The sequence below is a fragment of the Chaetodon trifascialis genome, chromosome 17 (assembly GCF_039877785.1).
Source record: "Chaetodon trifascialis isolate fChaTrf1 chromosome 17, fChaTrf1.hap1, whole genome shotgun sequence".
Lineage (NCBI taxonomy): Eukaryota > Metazoa > Chordata > Actinopteri > Chaetodontiformes > Chaetodontidae > Chaetodon > Chaetodon trifascialis.
The window spans coordinates 14,375,641-14,398,031 of record NC_092072.1 but is presented as its reverse complement, the minus strand read 5'-3'; the positions used below and the strand labels follow the sequence as shown (position 1 = coordinate 14,398,031).

The following is a 22,391-nucleotide window of genomic DNA, read 5'->3' as shown; positions in this document are numbered from 1 at the left end:
ACGAGAGAGGCAAACCCAAAGGACGAAAACACATTGAAAGGGGAGCCAAATGAGCTCCTGGTAGACTCTTCGTCTGGAAAAAGTGTGGAACAAGTAGGCCTTTTCAGCCATTGGTAAAACAGAAGGCTAACACCTGGCCATTGCCGACAACTGTCTACCTCTCCCAGCGAAAGGCTTGGTGTCTTCATGTGGCAGATAAATGAAAAATGAAACAGGACACTTATGGAGTCTGGTATAACTTTTTAGGCTGCTGTGGGACCTAACGTTTTGTCCTAAATTCGCAATTACTCTGGAAATGTGGACATTTAATCACATGAATTGAGTTAGCTTGACCGTTAGCACTGCTGCTGTCGTTGCATTAGCTAACCATTGCTTCGAGTGGCAATACGTTAATGGGACATTTAACATAATACAGTACTAATTTAATCCCAATGTGACGTGTATTCTTAATGTAACTCAAGAGGGAATTTCGAGTGGCCATTTTCTTATTTCAAAACTCTCGGTATTATCATAAATATGGCTCTGTGTAACAATGTTTGTTGTCAAAACGAGTAAACAATCATACTTTTTCGGAAAGTCTAGTTTTATGATAGCTTTTACTGATAGCTTCAAACTGTGAAAGAAGCCCACAGCATCCTGGTTAGGCCCCTACTTTTCTGTGCAGGCCATCTGAAATTACGATAACGTATTGTGAATATGTGAATGGACGAGTGTGAGACATTGTGCCATGAAGAAAACACTATATGCTACAATGTAATCACTCAGCGTGGGTTGTCCCTCGGCTGTGATTGGTCGGCGGTGTATGACGCCAACTGAGGAGGCGGGGTGTGCCTGTTTGATTGGCGTCGTGTTATCTGGTAGTCTGCTGCGGGACCAGGACAGACAGCTGAGGGGGGCCTGAATGTCCAACCGGGACAGTCGGTGGACTACCGCGAACTCGCACGCACGATTCACAGGTAAGTGGCGGCTCGCGATCATCTTTGTGATGTGAAGATTTTGAATTCATTCACCCCCCAGGCACCCAAATAGGAGACAAAGACACTTTGTCGTGTTTGAGGTGCAGTAGAGTTTGACAGAAGGGGAGGTTTGTCCCCCATAGATCCCGCTACTGCTGTGAGAGCAGGCTTTATTCAGACACATACCGGTCCGCGTTGGGCGTCTATTGTGGAATCGGACGCGTCCTTTCCCTTTTCCTGCATAACACGAGGAAGGATACGGCGGGTGGGTTGTAGTCTTTAGTGTGCGCTCGCCACAATGGCTCGGATGGATAGCAAAAAATGGCCGCACGTGTGGCGAGATCGGTGTGAACGTACAGCTGTCTGGTCAGCCGAAACGGGGCAAGCGTTTTGGCACGGATCTGGCGCACGGTTCAAGCGCACGTGTGTGGCGCACGGATGTGGCCATGCGTCAGAACCGTGGCGTCGATCCATGACTGGGAAGACATGAGGGAAGAGCTGCAGGTTCTAGTGCGGACAGGATGAGGAGGCTGGAAGGCGCCACCGTCCCGAAATGACACACTGCAACATCTATCAGCAAAGGGTGGTGGAGTGGAGGGAAGACACACAGTGCGCTTGTACTATAACCAGTCATACACAGTAATACTGCACCAGGCAGAGCATTATGTTGTCTAGAAAAACTTTGGAAACAATTATCAAACAAAGCTGTGTTTGTATTGAGCTGCTGCTGACTGAAAACGGAGAAGGGGACCGGTGGCTTGGCACACGCTGGCAGACCGGAGGCGCAGCCAGACGGTCCTATTGATTTTTATTTTTTGTCCTCCGCTGAGATGTACGAGTGCGCCATCTAATAATAATGCACTAACGCGATGTCACGGCCGCTTTATGTGAGCACTTAATAGAAACATAAAACAGCTCACATATATCACACAGACTGCGCAGCTCTCAATGAATCTTGGGACTTCCTAGCTCGGGGGAGCACGGGGTCACTTGGCAAGGTTTATAAGCTGTTTAGTCTCGGGCACGTGATGGGGGAAGCCCATGCACATACGCAACATCCTTGGGGATCCTTCATGGGAGGGGCAATATAGGCCACTAGACCACTGAGTGGGGTAGCATGGATCTTGTTGCATGGAAACTTGAGTTTATGAGTCTTTCTCTCTTCCTTTCAGTCTTATAATAAGCCTTAATCAGATTTGTTGAATCTAATAGGAGGAAGAAAATGAGGAAGGGAAGGAGACAGAGACAGTTTAGTGCATTACAGTAAATCTGCAGTGCCAGGGTGGGGATATCCAGTAAAGCTTTCAGTCAGGATCCAGGATGACCTTTATTGTTCTACTGAAGTCGGTGGAATAAGGCAAGCCAAGTTGGGCTTCTCGGCACTCATATGCATATTCCTTCCTGTCATCGGGGCGGAGGAAAACATGAATTTCAAGTTAAACACATGCCCTCAATGTTGGAGCATATGAGAGTTGTCAGTGAGTCATTCACAGACCAAATCTAATGCTCAGAAGCTTCTACTCCTCTATTATTAATACACAGCCATGGGGGAGATGGTACAGAAAAAAGGAGGAAGGGGTAGAGTAAGAGAGAGATAGAGAAAGGGATGCACACACACACACACACACACACACACACACACACACACACACACACACACGCACGCACACGCACACAAACAGACTGGAGTGACTCAAACCTTCCAGCTATGAACAACACATGTATCACTGGGTTGTTATCTACACACCTACAATCAACCCTCCCTGCCCTGCACCTCCCTGCAGTCGACACATAACTGACCCCATAACAGCTTCCATGGACTAACTGCAGCTCCCTCCAGAAAACGCACAACTAAATGACTAATCTATACACAGAGAGGAGCATTATTTACGGAAGAAGAAGCAAGTTAAGTTGAATGTCTTGTTGTTTTTGCTTGAGCGTATAGTGCAGATTCACCAGATTTCATCCGTTACTGAGGTCTTAAAGGGGCATCCCACTGCAGATAAACGGTTCTGTTATTCACGGAGCATAAGGCAGCTTGGTTTGTCTTTCATTGTCTGGATAAAGACCAGATGCACAACACTGATGGCAATGGGAAAGGTGACAAAATAAGAACTGTACTATCCATAAAACATTGAAAAATATGACATATGAGCTGAGAAAAAGGCAAACACACAGGGTAAATGCTTATCTCTCTTCTTGCAGCCCATTTTCACCATCCAACATCAGTTTTCTCATTTTTAAACTTTGCAGTCATGGTAAGTGCTGTTGCATCACTTTCAACCCCCCCCCCCTTCCATCCTTAATATTAATGATCAGTAGTATGAGGCTGGGAAGGGAGTGAGACTGAGAGGAAGCAGGCACGGCCATGTGGCAGGTTAGATTAACTTACGGGCTGCTCATTATTGAGATCACTGTACGCTCAGTGCTGGAGGGTTTTGACGAGCTGCGGACAGCCATGTAATTATATCATCCCAAGCTGCGTGGCAAAGCACAGACATCTGGTAACATCACCAAGAAGGAGAGCGATGTTGTTTCTGTCTATGAGGGGAAAGTGCAATGATGCAACAATTGATGCCTTCGCGTTAAACGGTTGTAATTTTAGAGTGCAGTGTCAGGTGAAGTGTAGAGGCAAACATGAATCAACAGAGAGCTGCGTTCTCATCAGCTTTGGAGACATTTTCAATACACAGTGGCATCAGCGGCTGCAATAACGGAGTGATAACTGGTTAAAAAACATGTTTATGGTAAATATTCTGCAGATATTGATCTGCTAAGATGGCCATCTTGGGGGTAGCAGTGTAATCCTCTTATTGAGCGGCTGTGTTAGCACATGGAGTGACCTACATAGGGTTTGTCTGGAGGCAGAGGGTGATGGGTGCGAGGCAGGACAGGATGGGGTTGGTCGTAGCAGGGGGGCGGTTATATGAATAGCCAGTCATTACACAGACACACATGCACACCCGTGGGTCCACAAATATACACTTCCTTGAATATCTTGTGCCCCTCAAGCACTCGCAACCATACTGGTGTCACGCAGTGGGAGCGCTGTGGCTCAGTGCTCAGGGAAGTTTACTAATTGCTCTCTGCTACCTCTGGAGTCAGCCAATGAAGTGACACGAGGGCTCCCAGGCAGGACAGAGGCTCACCAGCCTCTTTTGTGATTCTCAAGTCACTGAGAGGAACGGAGAGCGACGGCCGCTCTGAGGGCCCCAGGCCTCCGGCCCTGTGGAGCACATAGGGCAGAGAGTAAGTTTTCATCAGGCAGAGAATAGAGGTGAAGAGAGTTTATAGACAAGGGTTGAATGGTTTCTCCAGGATGGATGCTTCATGGGCTTGACTCTCTGTGTGTGTTTTGTGTTTCATGACCTGGGGGGTTGCAGCGCCGTGCTGCATCTGAGACTATAAATTCACAAAATGCGCTCACTGAGACTGAGGTGGAGTGAGATTTCCTGCTAGCGTGACTAGAAGCGGAGGAATTAAAACCACACAGCCTGCCGATGTTTGTCTGTGCTTTTAATAGCGTGCATATGCGCGCGCACACACGCGTTTACATGTGTAAGACAGCAGTGATGTTTTGTGCAAAAAAAACAAACCCTCTGATCCGTCCATAATCCCCCTTCCATGAGCTGTCCATCATCTGAGAGCCTGGCAACCAGGGGGCACTCAGAGGACTTTTAGTTTGACTCGTCCTTTCCTACGCACCAGCCAATGGCAGCCGGGATCGCACATGACACATTTCCTGTTATTTTTTTCCTCTGTCCCAAGAGGAGGAAAGAGAAGCACACAGTGATGGTGATAAAAGGACACCGGGGGACTGCTGAGTCCAGTGCATACTCAGGGTTTAAATCGATGATAGAAAGATAGACTTCGGCCGTGAAAAATGGAATTGCGTGTTGTAACCCAGTTCCTAGTCCTTGAGATGACCTGACCTTTGCATGCAAATAAGTGCGTACGCAAACTCTCTGCCATCTATTTTATGTAGAGCATACTCCCAGAAAGCACTCGTGTATAGATCAGCATTTGGAGCAATTATCACACGAAGACCCACAGCTACCTGGAAGTTTCCAGACACAGTGAACCACCTTTAAAGGTGTTTGCGTTCAACGATCGCTCCCACTGCCCTTTTTCCTCTCAAGACTTTCTCATCTGTTCCCTCTCCTCTTCTTATCCCCCAAAGACTTGAGAGGCTTTTCCCACAGCTCTATCTAATCTCTGAGGATTCTTCTCTCTTTCTCCTCTCCTTCGGGACTCTAAATGAGCCTTTTATCTCTTCCTTATTCTCTTGCTCTGAATCTCCTCTCTGATTCCTCTGAAGTTCTCTCACCCCCTCTGCCCACTTTTATACTCTAAAATCAAGTTATGACCCTTCCCATCTTTATTCTGCTCGGAGTTTCACCTCCTCTATTTGCGCCTCCCTCCCTGCTCGGACCTTTGATTGGCCCGGCTCCTGCTCTGTGGTGCGGATGATTTGACGTGGAACTGCCGCGGCGGCTTTGCTTCCATTAACATTCTTCCGAGGGATATCTTTCACTTCCAATAAACGTGCCGAGCCTGATTGTAATCTGCGTTGCGTAATGACTCGACCTCTCGCTCTCTTCCTCTCTCTTTCTTTCACACAGTGAAGGACCAATTAGCTCTAGCATGATGGGTGAAAAGACCCCAGTACATTAGAAAGGGATAATGGCAAGCCAATGATGAGCAGACTTCCTCTGAGTGTTGTAATCACCTTGTTAATGTTTTGGCACTTGAACGGCGATCGTTTCCAGTCCAGACTGAGTTGGTATGACCCAGACTAGAGGGGAGCTTAAGGTCTAAAGTTAAGTGGACAGTGTGATCTCCTCCTGAGTGCGTCTGAGAATGGAAAGGAACAAGGAGAAATATGCAGAATTTGAGTGAGCAGGTAGATTTTTATGGAACAATCCAGCCATCACACTGTCCTCCCTTTGCTCGGGGGAAGAGAAAGAGGCTGAACGAAATGATGAATGGAAGAGTGATAATCTATTGTTTCGTTGGTGATTGCAGCCATCGGTTATTTGTAATCACATCATTTCATTGTGTTTTTTGCTGGCTTGCATTTTCCAATGGGCCATTTCACAATGGCTTTTCAGAGCAGCATGAATGGATTTAGCGCTGCCAGGCAATGCGGTTCTATTAGATGATGTTTTCAGCGCTGTACAGTGGAGTTGGGATTGTTGCAGTCCTTTCTGTTCACAGTGACTGGGTATGAATGAAACTGGAGTAGAAGAAGTGAAGAAATGACATTTGAAACACTGGTTTAGGGCTGATGCAGATACCAACATACCAGTACTTGTTAGAAATATTAATTCTGATTGGTTGAGCCCAATCCCAATGTTCACAATCTTCATCATCAGGGTTTTCAGCCAGCATCTACAATGTTCGAAATATATCTCTGACAAGCCAGTGTCAGCTAATGATATTGATCCTCTATTATTCAGGTCTAGTTCTACGCGATACACACATAGAAGGTGTGTGTTAATGCGTTTGCTTGAGATGGCAAGTGAAAGTGAGAGGAGTATCTTTGTGGGGATGAATGCATACTGCTTTGTCATTACTTTTAGAGAATAGTGGCCATTTACTACGTTGAAGGCACGGCGCCAGCTGATGATGCAGGCATCCTTGAATAGCCGAGGACAATGAATCGTCCTGGATGACTCCGTGTATCGCTTTGAGCGAACAACGGCCTCAGTCGAGCCGACGAGACTGCGGCTGACATAGATAGATGAAACAGATAATCCACAGGGGAAAAAGAAGGAGTCATTGAGTGTGTGTGAGGGATAAGCACAAGTACGTATCTGACTGCTTAAGCAAGTGTGTGTGAGGAATGATGAAACGCGAGGAGGACTGAATATTCATGTCTCATAAGGATGAGTCTCGTGAACTTTGACGCATCTGTCTCCCTCTCTGTCTCTCTTCACAGTTGACTGATGAGCAGCCAGTAGGACTGGGGTTGGGCTACACCGACTAGCACAGGTAAACACAGCCCCCTCCCCTCCTCTTCCTCAGTACTGACACACTGGAGACGTTTTGGAAAAATGATTTTGTCAGTTCAGTGGGAGGACTGCCAGACTTTGAGGCAAAGATGTGCTGATCACTGCTCCGTGTGGATATCAAGGTTCATGATATTATTTAAAGAGCCATGCTAATATTCATCTAAAACTGTAAATCTGAAGCTTCAGGTTTTATATTACAAAGATCTGTATATATTCAGCTCTCATCATGTGACCCTTAACGGGGGAACAATTAGAGGAAAGTCATATGTGTGATCAAAGAATGTGTGAAAATGTGAGCCATTTATCAGTGTAACACTGTAGTGACTTCTTTTCACACTTTGGTCAGGGGCAGCAGTTGCTAAAGGCCATTTCAGCAGACCATCATAGTGTACATGCTTAAACCATTGCCAAAGCAGGCTGTGTATCATACTGATCGGCATGTAGAGATGTTTGAACGCTGGATGCGGTGAGAGGAGGAGAGGGAGATTCTGTAATCCCGTGCTTTCGTGGCCGGATTAAAATCTCATGTCCCAGGATTGGGGGAGGGGTTGGCTTGGGTGGAGGGAGAGGCGGGGCGGATTAAAGTCGACAGATCTGCTCTTTGCACAGCTGTGTCGCTGTGGGAGGAGCTTGATGCTGATGGGGAGGGGCCTGTTTTAGATGACTCTTAACACTGGGATGTACGAGGTGCTTCTTTTGCATTTCCTCTGCATCTTGACAGCATTGATATTTCAACAGATTGCAGGGGTTTCTTTGTTGTTAGTCATGCTCGCGCTGCAGCTTTAGGGATGGAAATGTTGGTTCTTCAGTTAGTCAGCCCATCACTTTGGTCAACTGAAATATCTCAACAATCAGCCATTCACCCTATCCTAAAGAATGTGGCTTGACTTTTTATGTAGTGCCACCAGCTGGTCAAAGTTCTCACTAATCCAGTAAAATATCTCAACATCTACTGGATGCATTGACATACGATTGAATACAGAAATTCATGGTCCCCTCCAGATGATTTGCAAAAACATTGTTGCTCCTCTGACTTTTCATCAAGCACCAGCATCAGGTCAAAACTTTGTCCAATACATTAGTTTATGATCAAATAGATGCAAAATGGATGGTAACATGCGTATGTGTGTGTGTATATATACACACAATACAAGAAATACTAAGAAAGTACTGCACCAAGTACAGTAGCTTGGTCAAAGGTTTTTAGGCTCAGGAGTGAAGCATCTTAAATTACAGCCTCAAAATGTGCATAATCCAGTCAGCACCTCAAGTCTACTGACTTTGCAAGAAGTAAGGTGTAAGGGCACATTAATTTAAGGATGAAGAGAGACCAAAGGGAAAAAAAGAGAGAAAAAGCTCCCATTAGGCTGACACATGCTGCTTTAAGGAGGTGGACGACCGCTGAGGGAATGCGTACGAGCACAATCTGCACACGCTGAGAGTTTGTGCCCATTGCTGCAGCAGGGTGTCCAGACCACGAACAGCATGAATGAGAGAAAGAACGAGGAACAGAGTGGGAATGTAGGGTCAGGCCCCCTTCGCTAACACTTACTTATGTAAGATTACTTACATAATGACACATTCAAGTCGTGTGTGTGTGTGGTTGTGTGGTTGTGTGTGTGTGCCTGCCTCAGTCTAGACAAGGGGCAACTCGACTTTGGGTGGGGTCGGGGGAACAAGAGGAGGGGTACTCAAGCAAGCCCTCAACAGCAGGAGAGGATTGTGGGATTATGTGTGTGTGTGCACGTGTGTGTGTGTTGTGAACAGAGGGAGGGGGGGTCAGGGTTGGGAAGGGAAGGTATTAAAGCCAGAGTGGAGGGAGGGGACGGACAAGCATTGAACGCATGTCCACATCTGTGTATGCAGTCCAGCCTTCTACCTCTCTCTGTCTCTTTTCATGCCTGTCTCTCTGAACTTATCTTCGCATCAGCCGCTGCCCTTCTTCTTAAATTACCCCCCATCTTTCCTCCTTCTCTCCGCTCCTCTTTCCCTTCTCATCTCTTAATATCCCCTGATCTTAATCCCACTCTATTGTCGCTCTCTTTGTGTCTCTTCTCTCATTCTCTGTCCTCAATCCCCCCCTCTTTCTCCTCTGCACTCTCTGTTTTTTGGGAGTTTAGAGGGTCAGCAGTGCCAGACAAGACGATTGGAGGACAGAAGACATAGTTGCAGAGCTACTGGTGGTTTACTAGTGGTTAGCCTTAGCATACTTGTGGCAGCAGGGAGGAAGAAGGAGGGCTTGGCGATGGTCACAGCTATGGAGGATGCCTGTCCCAATGGGGTACGGGAGGAGGAGGTGGAGATGACATCCCCGGGACAGCCTGGCGTGGAGGGGCCCCCGGCCGTGCAGTCCACGCAGGAGCCAGATACGTCTGGAGGTGAGGAAAGAAGGAGTAAGAGTTGGAGTGTCACATGTAGATGAACAGAGACATGTTGTTGTCTTTGATTTTGTTTTAAAATTTGAGAGGGAGGGAATGAGGGAATGGTTTCATGAAAAATGAATAATCAGAAGGCAGCAACGATTGTCATGTACCTCCTACGGAGTGTCAGATTTTTCAGTTACTTTTAAATGCAGATGATCTGATGATCCTTTAGAGCATTGCTCTCAACATTTAGTGTCTGACATCCCCCCACAGCCATGACAGATGAACTGAAGTATCCTGTCATCATGTTTCAAAAGTGTTCAATTAAACTGATTGTAAACTAGATGTTATTTAACACCAGTAATTATATAAAACATGATGATTCATTCATATACTTGAATCATCAGTGTTATGGTTGGTTCATCAAGTTTCCATTGATAGTGGTAAATTTAACACTTTAAGCAAACTATTTCATCCATTCAACTATGTATCTGTGACTTAAAGCTATTTCACCTGTTTATCTGTTAATTTAGCTATCTATTTAAAATATTTATCTATTATTTTTAGCAAATATTAAAATACTTCAACTGTTTACCCATTAGCTAAAAGTTTTATCCAACTATTTCAATGGTTACAAACCATTACTTGTAGCTAACTAGGCAATATCAACTGTTCAGCCATTAGTTGTGGTTAATTATTCTATTTCAACTGTTCATTTGTGAGCTGAAACTTTTTAGTTATTTCAACTATTTATCCATTACTTTTAGCTAATGTTAAATGTACTTCAGGTGTTTATCCATTAGCTGGAAGTTTTATCCAACTATTTCAACTTTTTAGTCATTACTTGGTGCTAACCAGGCTATTTCAACTGTTCATCCATTAGCTAAAGGTTTTAGCTAACTATGTAAACTATTTTGTCATTACTTTTACTGTAGCTATGTGTACACTATGTATCTTTTAAAAGCATTTACAAGTTACTTTCGGTGAACTTTTTTGAACATTTATTCACACCTTTAGCGAACTGTTTGACCTGTTTAGTCATTTATTTTAGCTAACTGTTGCTAATACACCATGGATACATGAAGGCTTTAGACGCCGCTGCTTTCTCGCTAACTAGCTAATATTCATCTACTCTACAGTTGCAACAGGTAGTGTTCAAGCGTTACCTCTGACTTCTTATGCAATGTTTTTTATTTTTTATCTTTTTTTATATTAGCTTAGCTAGTCAATCTTTCTGTGTACCCTCTAGAAGCTGCAGAGTCCCAGTATGGAGTCACTGCTTGCTGTGACTATTTTCCCAGGAGCAGGTTCAGTTTAGTCGAGATGTTACTTTTGTGCCAGCCACGGCCCTCCTCTGATTGCCACCTTGTGTACTGAAAAATAATAATACCACATGCAACACGGGTTGCCTGGTCTTTTCTCTTGGGATTTGTGTCGCATTCCTTGAGAAAGAGTCAGGAATTCTTAAGCAGGTAGTCTCTGCATTGGCATTCACTGCACACAGTCCTGGTAGGTGTACGTACAGAGGCGTTGGTTAGATGGTGTCACAGACTGCAGGAAAAAGTGCACAGTGGGAGGAATTAAAAGCAGGTAAGCAGGATGAGTCATTATGTAGATGAATGAACCAACCTGGAAAAAAAAACACTCCACTGTAACTGTAATCTCTTAGCTTTTACAACTTCTTCAGGCCAGGCTTAGCAAGAGGCTGGTAGGTGGTTGTGCTCTATCTCCATGCCATATTTCATAGGATTATAGAGACTTTAGGCAGGAGGCTTTAGTTCATCTCCAATCTCTCACTGGATAGAAAAGCATCTCGCGGGGTTGTTTGTCAGGATGAGTAATGTACACACAAGTACACGTGGCAGGGTGAGGGGTGGGGGCGGTGGGGGCGTTGGACGGGCTGGGATGAGCAAACATTCCTGCGGTGGAGGACGCAGTGACACAATGAGCTGACCAAATGGGTAAAGGTCAACACAAAGAGCACAAAAACATGGATGCGAGGAGGGATCCAGCTGTGAGTGTTTGTGTTGGTGTGTTTCTGAGGTTTTGTGGTCAGATGTGTTCAAGTATGTCAGCGAGGTCAGGTTTAGCATTGTTGGATATGCAAGTGCAGGTCTCTCCAATGCGTGCTCTTTCTTTCCCAAAAGCAGGAGGGCGTTGCACGTTTTGGAAAGCCCTACAGGCTTGAAAGTTTGGAGAGCTGGAAACATTATTCTTCAGGAGTTTGAACCATGACTAATTGTGAGTGTGAGTGAGTGAAGGAGCGACTGAGTGTTGTGCAATCAAGGTGGTGGTTTAATGCTAGTTTATGCGTTTTTGTGGATGTGTTTACTACAATTACAGCTCTGCTCTGAGACTTTGTGTTTGTTCTAGCTTGTGAAACATAGCGTGGGGTCCCCACAGGAACCAAATATCCTGCCCATACTACATATTGTATGTCTGAACTGAGTTTGGGATCATGTTTCTGTGTTGTTAATGCAGTACATTGCTTTATGGATTAACAAGTTTAATAGTCTGCAGTGCAGTTTTTAACCTCCCCTCCACCTTTAAGAGGATCATAAATATTTAAGGAGTGTTTTTGCATGGAGCCTCCTGTTTATGCAGTCTGTCTGTGCTCTGTTATCAAGCTACAGTGAGGTGTTCACCTCATTGTGAGATAAATCGTATTTTCACCGATCTTGCCCTCTTCCTTTTTAATCATGCAGCTGTGTCATCTTTTGTATGTGTGATGAATGAATCATGAAAAATGATGCTGTCAAGCTCTAGTTTGAGTCTGAGTCTGAGGTGATCTAAAATACAGAATACATTGATTTTGGATGAAAAATACTACCCAACCCATACAAGGGAAGCAGATATTAAACTCATATTTTAACTACACTATGTCCTACAGTCTACAGTATGTCCAAAAACCGCATATACTGATATGTGAAATTATCATGTGAAATGCTTATACATGAGATATTTCTTGCACAATCATGACAAAAAAAAGTTGAAATTTGTGTTACATTGTGTTTTTGCAAATGATGCCTTGAGTTTCACATGTGAAATATCTGAAACTGCTCATATCATGATCCACATGGGCTTTTTGTAAGTGAAAGTTTATTAATATTTTGAAAGCACACCATACAACACCTCAAACAACAGCAATTATTCATAATTTGTATTTTTCAAGGCAGCAATTTAGTACGTGCCACTTTTTTCTATACAGCAGGTTGAAGTGTGAGACTTGACTTTATGCTGTACGACATGAGTCAGAGTTAGAGATAACAGACTAGTGGAGCAAAATACAGAGAAATCATAGAGTGAATCAGCTGTTTGCAAGTGCTGACTAGACATATTTACTACCCATATAAGTGTATAATGACAGAGAAACACACGCTCACACACACACACGTTCCCAGTGCTTTAAGTGTCTTAAATGGGCTTATGCGGGCTTTGGGACCCTGGCATTAGAGCGTTAGCTCACTGTCCACACCTCACCCTCTCTCTGCTTGTGTGCACAGAGTCCAAAACTCAGCAGATATCAGTGAGATTCTGAGATCGCTTGAATGCTAGAGTTTCTGTGCCTCAGCATATGAACAAATTATGTATATGGTCCATGTGGGAGACTGAGTTGAGAACATAGGCAATTGTTCTCATTCTGAGCGGAGCAGACTTAATGAACCTCCAGATGGAGCTTTATTTTGATAGTAAAGCTCTGTGAAATGCTGTGACTGGTGCACAGTGAATGAACTGCAAACATGGCCGATCAGAGTCTTACATAATATTTATATGTGTCTCTTCATTTGAAGCTTTGTGTCCTAGTTTTGCAGTAAGGGAGTAACATGAAATATGGAGGCTGTGCGTGCTTCTGTCCCTCTCGGTCGTTTTAATACTCTTTTGCATGTGTTTGTGCTTTGTTTGACTTTCACGCCTGGCTAACTCGTCTTATCTCTCTCTCCCTTTCCTTGTCTGTGTCTGTATCTTTGCCTCTCAACCCGTCCGTCCAGCCATGCAGCAGGTGTTGGATAATCTGGGTGACCTTCCCACCTCCACGGGGGCCAAAGACATCGACCTGCTTTTCCTGCGCGGCATCATGGAAAGTCCCATTGTACGCTCCCTGGTTAAGGTAGCACACACACAAAGCTCGGGGTGAGCAGCTGGCCGGCTAACGCTAACCACTGGCCGGCCCCACACCCCCGCTGCTCCCAGCAGTGCTTTGCTTGTGGCTGAGGCGCTGAAGTACAGTAAGGCTTTGCTAGCAGAGTGCTCAGTGTATCTGCACGAATGCATATATACTGTCAGCAATCAAGTGATGGAGCCTTACACTCTTACTGACAGTGCATGTATTGCAACGCCTCTGTTCACAAACCATTTGCCCACACACACATCTTCACTGCTGTAGGGAATCTAGTGTGTAGTGAGTTCAGTTGGAGGACAGCTGTAGTTCCCGCTACACAGGCTGTTGTCATTTTCTGCCATTCAGCTGCTCCCTGCAGGCCTGGAACTTGTCGAGAAAACAGTTGTCTAAACATAAACAAATACGCCTTTGATTAACATTGTAACATGAGGCTGACAGCTGGCTTATAGAGCAAAACAACCCCACAGTAAGTCAGCTCTTATCTGGATGTAGAATCCAATATGTCAGCAGTCAGTGCTGCAAAATATCAGTCAGGTTCATTCTTTCATTCACACGTCCAAATAAATACTCACATGACACACAGAAAATACGACTGTCATCCCCCCGACATGCTACCCTCCCTGAGCGTCTCCGTCTCCACCAGGCTCACGAACAGCTGGATGAAGTGAAGCTGGAGGCGGTGCAGGACAACAATGTGGAGCTGGTGACGGAGATCCTGGGCGACATCAGCAGCCTCAAGGTTAAAGACGACAGCGCGGCCGAACTGTCGAGGATCCTCCAGGAGCCGCATTTCCAGGTGAGGAGCAAACATTAAGCTTTTTTTTTTCAGCTTCTTTGCATTCAACACCACTGATTGACATTGTTGACAAGTGTTCATTTTAATGCTCAACCTATGGACACCTCATAAATGATAATATGTCACCGTATGCATGTGTGATCGAGAGATTAGTCTTGATATTGTAAACATTAAACTAGATTTGTAATGTTTTGACTGTAGTTACAGTAGTGCAGAGCTGATGTTTTGGATCCCGGCCTCATGCATCAGTAGGACATTAACCTTTATCCTTGGACCTACCGGGGGCTTTACACAGGCCAGACCAATAGGAGTGAGGCTTCTGAGCTCAGCAAAGCCTCTGCACCAATCAGAGCCCTTTGTGCTGTAAGCTGAAGGATAAGACCCATTTGACCTACTGAGAGACGGAGAGAGAGGGAGGGAGAGACGGGGAGGGGGAAACAGATATTACATCATAGTGAGTGTGTTAGTTTGCACACTCGTTTTCTTCAGGAGTAGTTTTTCTCGCAGTTGGAAAGGTATTTTAAAAACTAGGGTGGTTGTATAAACACACAGGCTGGGATGAATATTGGTGGGTGGATAGTCAGCAAAGCAAGAATTAATTGATTAGAATTTGGTGGTAATCCATGTTCGGGATTTGAGCCATTAAATGATTACTTTTTGGGTTTTTTTTAGCCACGACTTAGGCACATTGTGGACTTTTAGTGTTTAAACCGCTTGGTGATGACATTTCAAATATTTCATTTTTTGGGAAAATCAAACCCAGAAGTCGCTGACAAACTGTTACAGATGCTGCAGCATCATAAATTAGATATGTATTCTACCAACAGTCAATGTATTTCACCTTACACAGCGATCATCCAGTTTTTGCTGTATGACAATAAGTTGCAGCACTGTTGACATCATGCACAGTGAGCTGATGTGGCTTTTGCTGAACAGCATCCTGCGTGAACACAAGGGACAATTACAGGATAATGCTAAATGCTAAAACAGAGCGGAGCGCGAGTCTCAGCACTAATGTTACTTACAAAGCAATATCGTTCTAAAGTTTGCTAACATTAGCAAACATTAGCCACCATAAGCACCTGGTCATACCAGACCAAATGAGGCTGTAACAGAAAAACCACTGAGTGTATTGACTTGATCAAAGGTGTGTTTTATCACAAATGAACTCAGCTTATCGTTTGTATGAGGAAGAACGTCCTTTTTCTTCTTTCAAATTTTCCATGGCATCACTTTAATCATCATCACTCTCTCCCTCTTTCTGTCAGTCTCTTTTGGAGGCACACGACATGGTGGCCTCTAAGTGCTACGAAGTCCCGCCCCCGACTGAGACGACCAATGATGCAGCGGTGAACAGTGCTCTGATGCAGGCCGATGCTGTGCGCATGATTGGCATCCGAAAGAAGGCCGGAGAGCCACTGGTGAGCAGAGCAAGACGGTCTGAGTGTGTGTGTGTGTGTGTGTGTGTGGGTGTGGGTGTGGGTGTGGGTGTGGATGCTGCTGGAGGCGAGTGGTTGAGTACATGATTAACTGAATCATTAAGGGTGTCAGAACAGTAGGATTGTGGGTGAAGGTGAGCGTGCATGCAGCCAGCAGAGGCTCAGCATCATCCTGCTCTCTCCCTCCTCTCAGGGCGTCACATTTCGGGTGGAGAAAGACGACCTGGTCATTGCTCGAATCCTTCATGGCGGCATGATTGACAGGCAGGGTCTGCTGCACGTGGGCGACATTATAAAGGAGGTGAATGGCAAGGACGTCGGCAACAACCCCACCGAGCTGCAGGAGATGCTCAAAGACTGCAGCGGAGGCATCACACTGAAAATACTCCCAAGCTACCGAGACGCCCCTGCACCTCCACAGGTAGACACACAAAGAAACGTCCAATGAGATGCATATGTAAACACAAGCACGCACACTTATGTAACGAGGGGCAGATGTTGGGCAGTGGTACAGGGCTGGTGATCTGTCCCGCGGCCCTCCCACAATCCTCTGCGCTGGAATGTGAACCCTGGGAGCCCTATTAATAACACTCCACATGCTATCTGGGTCACACTAGCTGTTTCTGTCTCTTTCGCACACTCCAAGCACACACACATTTGCTGTAATCTCATGTTCCCTCACATGGAAAGTACAGCAATTTATATTTTTAAACATTTTCTGTCATGCGTGCACCAAAACTTCTTTCAACCAGTTGTGGCTCCTGATTTGAAAAATCCAAATCCTGAAGATATCGTGCCTCCTGAACAAATAGACATAAAACTGGAAATGCTTGTAAGGCTTAAATTGAATGAGAAGCAGTAAAAGTGAATGAGACATAATGCAAAATCACATCCTGCTCTGTGGCTCAGGGTGCGCTGCACTGTATATTTTACTGGCTTGTTTTATTGCTTCCTCTGGCTGCTTGTTTAATCTAATACACTGGCCAGAGCACTTACCCTTCCTGGCAAAAGCCTCCACTGTTTGGCGCAGCATGAACAGCTGTGTTGGGTGGGGTGCGGGACCTAATGGGTGTGAATGAGCTGCGTCAGTATGTGAGACAGCATGCTGAGCTTGAGCCTGCCTCGCTCTCTTTTTGTTTGTGTATGTCTGTTTCATCCACAACCTTTTTTTTTTCATTTTAAGGGAAACAAACTTTCCCATGACCACAAACAAAGCAGGAATTCATTCAAGACTCAAAACGGTGCACTTGTTCCTAACAGGTATACGTGCGGCCGTACTTTGACTACGACCCAGCCAATGACAACCTGATCCCTTGTCGAGAGGCAGGGATGGCCTTCAAGAAAGGTGACATCCTGCAGATTGTCAACAGAGAGGATCCCAACTGGTGGCAGGTAAGCTTTCATCCATTTATTTCCTCTCTCTCCTTAAGATTTGGAAACTGAACTGATCTGTGATCTGTGGCAGGCATGCCATGTGGTCGGCGGGGCAACGGGACTGATACCAAGTCAGTTCCTGGAAGAGAAGAGGAAAGCTTTTGTCCCTCGAGACTTTGATGGATCAGGTATGCGCATGTGAGCGTTTCTCACCTGACCTCTGAGTAAACACTTTGAGCTGCGCTTTGGTCAGAACTAAGACATCTGAAAGTTTCCTGTTTCTCTCTTTAGCAGTGTTGATGTTGAAAAGATGGACCGACCTTTAGTCTGTCAACTGGTTTGCTGCCAGACTTCTGTCACTTTTCTATTGCTTTTACCAAGGAACACTGATTAATAGCAAGAAGGCCTGGGCAGCCGATATTCCCAACACTTTAACAACGGTCCATGTCTGCCCTCTTCTGGCCAAATGCTGTAACAGCACAGATGAACAACAGCATAAATGTTCTATGTTGTTTTATAGGGATCCTTTGTGGAACCATAGCTGGAAAAAAGAAAAAGAAGATGATGTACCTGACAGCCAAGAACGCAGGTCAGAACTCTTTTCATGCTGCTGATGTTTATCTGGCATCTAGAGTATCTTTTTCTTTCGCTGGCTAATAACTGTGCCTGTGTTTCAACAGAGTTTGACAGACATGAGCTGCAGATCTATGAAGAAGTTGCAAAGGTGCCACCGTTCCAGAGGAAGACGCTGGTTCTGATTGGCGCTCAGGGCGTGGGCCGACGCAGCCTGAAGAACCGACTGATGGTCCTCCACCCCACACGCTTTGGCACCACTATACCATGTATGTCACACTTGGTTTTTGTCTGTATTTCTACCTCATGCCGATCAAACCTTTAACTGAGTGTTTTCTTAAGACACTTCGCGGCGGCCCCGTGACGACGAGCTGGACGGCAATTCCTACCACTTTACTACAAGGACAGAGATGGAGGTGGACATAAAAGCTGGCCGCTTCCTGGAGCACGGAGAGTATGATGGTAACCTGTACGGCACCAAGATCGAGTCCATCCATGAGGTGGTGGCCACAGGACGCAGCTGCATCCTGGATGTCAACCCACAGGTAAGAAGAGGTTTACAGACAGGGTCAAAAGTTAGACATGCTGGGGGTGGATTGAACACATATGAGGCTTCTTTCAGAGAGGACATTCGGCAGCATCTAATGTCACTTCCTGTGTCTCTCCTCAGGCTCTGAAGGTACTGAAAACAGCAGAGTTCATGCCTTACGTGGTGTTCATCGCAGCCCCAGACTTTGATACTCTCAAAGCCATGCATAAAGCCGTGGTGGACGCCGGCATCACCACGAAGCAACTCACGGTAGGTGAACAACTCCCAGGCACATTCAGCGCACACACACACACATACACACACACTAATGGTAATTGAGCCACCCAAAAAAGAAAATCAGACGCATGCTTCATTATCCTTTCACATATACATATCCATACCCCCATGGGGCGGTGACTGGGAGGCTTCCTAATCAGGTGAACTTTTAAGTGAGCAGCACCACAGTGTGAAGACACTCCTTTAAAGTCCTACATTCAAAGTTAACTAAGTTTACAAGCCCCTGTAATTCAGAGTATTATATGATATGATTTTATATAACTGGAGAATTATCACTGATGCATGTCCATGTTTCCACCACTCGCCTGTCCTGTGTGTGCTGGCAGGACGTGGACCTGAGGAAGACAGTGGACGAGAGTGCTCGGATCCAGAGGGCGTACAGCCACTACTTCGACCTGACCATCGTCAACGACAACCTGGACAAGGCCTTCGAGACATTACAGGCCGCCGTGGACAAACTGTGCAGTGAACCCCAGTGGGTGCCGGTGAACTGGGTGTACTGAGGACCAGCTGCAGGGCTCCCACTGACCACACTGAGCGGGTCACACTGACCCACCAGCGTGTGTGTGTGCGCGCATGTATGTGTGTGTGTGTGTGTGTGTGTGTGTGTGTGTGTGTGTCTGACCATAAAGGCTGAAGAAGAGGAGAAGAGGGCAGAGATAGAAAATAATAATTAGAAAAAACAAACTTGCTCTTTCACCTCTTGGGCCTGCACGCCGTGCAACTTTTTTTCTACTCAAAACTCAAAGGGAAAGAGTGCTTATTTATTTTATAACTTTTTATGAAATATCTTTCTATTCAATGTGGAATTCCAGCGAGAATGAAGCAAAAAATCTGGTCGCGCTCCGTGGGCCATGTTTTTGCATTAATTTATTGTTATAGTGACACGTCTTATTTTGTAGTTTTTCCCTTTGATTTCAAGAATTTTTGTCTTCATGGACCTCCGGGATCTGTGACCACCATCCACGCTCCGAATGCAAGGAGAGGAGATGGATTAGAGGATTTTTAGCAGTCATTGTCCAAGAAAGCCGTCAGTGTCACGCGTCATTGCCACGTCTGAGAAACCTGTGTAGCTGTGTTTTATTTTCACGTCCATAAAACGTAATCCTTCAGTGTTTTTAACGTAGCCAGCCCTGAACTCTTCTCTCAGCGTCCTCCACGGGACCAGGAGAGGTGAAAAGGCCCGTCTGTGCACAACGCGTCCAATATGTAAAGGAAAAACAACTTTCTAATGTACTTTTTCAAGATTGAACACTGTGTCTGTTAAGTTTGTTTAGGTTTTGTGTTCTTATGCTAGTTTTCCATCCGTGTGGTGATTTACCGTGGATTTTTTTCACACGTGACCCTTTGATTTGTTTTTAATGGTCTTGTTATCAGTCTGTCGGGGCTGTGAGCACAGTCGCTGTCATTGACCGTCATTGTTCTTGTCTACATAAGCCAACTTGTTTGTGTTTTCTCTGTGAATGTGGCACCCCTCCTCATGGTCCTTATCTTCAGTGCTGCAGTATGCCAAAGCCCTCCAAATAAAGTTTGAAATTTAGAAATGTTCAATCGGATTGGTATTTCAACCACAGGCTCTAATGTAAATGGATCACTGAACGTATGACTTTGGATGGTAAATGCATTTGGAAACGCCAAAGGGTAAACTAGTACTATCGTTTGTCTTAAACTTTGTAAATCTTTGTCAAAACAAGAAAAATACTGAAAAAATGCCATTCATTTTTTCTGAAACCTCTCTTGGAGAATACATTTAAATCCCTAATAAATGATCTTATATGGATATTCTTTGCAATAAATAGTATATGTGTATCTAACATTTGAAAATCCTGAAGCCAGTCTGTTGTAGGTTTTAGAGAACAGCCCTGCTGCCTGTTTTCACGTCGACCTCATGTCTACAGATTTGTTTTTACATTTTTATCAACAAAATTATGACAAATAAACTTAAAAAACCTCACAAAGTAGTTTCTTTTTGAAATATTATTTTAACATGTGCTTTACTGCAGTAATTGCTGGTAAATACTGACTGAAGGTCAAACCTCAGCTGCCCGCTTTTAGAGACAAGAGTCAAAAACTATCACAGTATCAAAAGTTGTTATTCTTTGGTCAGACTGTCTGATTTAAACCAGATTTTTTTTACAGTCTTGTACCATCAAAGTCTTTAAATACCATTTGACATTTAGTTTTCCCAACGGTTTTGAAGAATAAGTTTACTCTCTGTTGAAGAAGGCATCAAAAAAAGTATTGATTTGTTGTCCGTGACTCAAGTTTCCATATGAGGCCCCGCCTGAACAGCTTGTATTAAAACTGAGCACTTCAAGACATCTTTAAAAGAGAATCTGGACTTTGATGTTGCAAGGCAGTGCAACCCAGAGGCTGGAGGCTTGAACTGGGACCACCAGAGTAACCAGGACATTACTGAAGGAAAGTCAAGCTGCTTTGAGCTCCACAGACAACGACCCGCTCCTCTTCACAGCAGACATGTTGTCATAGAAGGAAAAACACAGGTGTGATGAATAACAGTGACGATGGCTCTGTTGCGTTCAAGTGTCCTCCGTGAAAAAGACAAACAGAAATCTAAGAAGTGTCTTGCAACCTGGGCACATAAAGCCAAATCTATCTGCATGGATAAAGACCACGAGAGGTAAGAGAGTGTGGAAAGTGGGCAAACTAACCCTTTGATCGCTTTGAACCCAGATGAGAATCTGCCTCACTAAATTTTTGATGCTAGAAAGAGTTTACACATGATCTGATGAGCCGGTCAATTCAGAGCCGCTGTGCATTAATAAGCCCCTCCTGATATGCCTTTTTAATTTCAATGTCAAAACATTTGACAGATTGAAAGGGCTAATGAGCAAATGCTAGCATGCTAAGCTTGGATGGCGAAGAACTGTATATTGTTCCAGTGGTAACATTACTTCTCTCTTAGTGAAATCACAGAGCCTGTTTGCAGGTGGCATGTCAGTCACAAAATCACAGGTGCAACTCATAAAATGAACGATGGCTGAGTTCCAATTAGCTGCTTTGGTTTCAGGGTGCTGGTATTGTGCATGCTGGCTCACAGTCACGGCCGGCTGGGACACTTGAACAGAGCAGAGCCATTGTTCGTGTCAGGAGCAACTAAACACCCGTGCAAAACGCAAACCTGAACCTGAGATGAAAACATCAAATGAGTGAAAAGTCACAAAACAGGAAAACTTTGGAAACATTTTTATTAATTAATGCAACTTACAGTCAAGCCGAAGAGTGAACTATATTAATTGATACGTATTCACATTATGTCCTAACAGGGTTTACAGCATATCTTGTGTTCTGTAAGCATACTTGTTAACAAAAATAAGGAAATGTAAAATAGAAATCAAAGCTTACAACTTTACAACAACAAGAACAAGGAGCTTAGCAGTGGATGTGAACAAATCAAATCAGCAACGTAAAGACCCTCACCAGAACAGGAATGACAGCAAATTCAGTTTTGGCATGTCGTGGTTTAAATAAGGGAGAAGAGAGAGAACAAGAGAGAGAGAGACAGAGGGAGACAGAGAGAGACAGAGAGAGAGAGAGAGAGAGAGAGAGAGAGAGAGAGAGAGAGAGAGAGAGAGAGAGAGAGAGAGAGAGAGAGAGAGAGAGAGAGAGAGAGAGAGAGAGAGAGGGAAAAAAAATAAACAACAACTCAAAAGTGAGCTCAAAATGACACAAATGAAGGGAGGTTTGAATCCACGCGGCTGTGCACGGCTGCCTTTGCCAAGAGACTTTGGTCACTTTGCTTCTCCATCATGGCTTACAATGAAAAAAAAAAGCACAACGTATAAAATGAAAATGGCCAATGAGGGAAAAAAAAACAACATTAAACAAAAAAAAAAGAATAAAAAAAACGGAGCGTCCTGGAATCAGTTCTATGTATGGATATAAAGGGGAATATCGTTTATATTTTTC

The 22,391-nt window shown here is 44.7% G+C and overlaps 1 protein-coding gene across 2 annotated transcripts; it reads left to right on the top strand.

Moving 5' to 3' along the window:
• The first annotated feature begins 824 nt into the window (after nt 1-824).
• pals2b (protein associated with LIN7 2, MAGUK p55 family member b) lies at nt 825-20,416 on the top strand. Of its 2 annotated transcripts, XM_070984871.1 has the most exons (14): nt 825-956; nt 6,898-6,950; nt 9,091-9,348; nt 13,323-13,423; nt 14,097-14,249; nt 15,518-15,670; nt 15,882-16,109; nt 16,949-17,080; nt 17,154-17,250; nt 17,583-17,651; nt 17,743-17,904; nt 17,978-18,180; nt 18,306-18,434; nt 18,788-20,416. In XM_070984871.1, the coding sequence occupies exons 3-14, from the start codon at nt 9,216-9,218 to the stop codon at nt 18,962-18,964; spliced, it is 1,737 nt and encodes a 578-aa protein (XP_070840972.1). In that variant the 5' UTR covers nt 825-956; nt 6,898-6,950; nt 9,091-9,215; the 3' UTR covers nt 18,965-20,416. The 2 variants fall into 2 exon arrangements, with proteins under 2 accessions (XP_070840972.1, XP_070840974.1); XM_070984873.1 differs by lacking the exon at nt 9,091-9,348.
• The last annotated feature ends 1,975 nt before the right edge of the window (nt 20,417-22,391 follow it).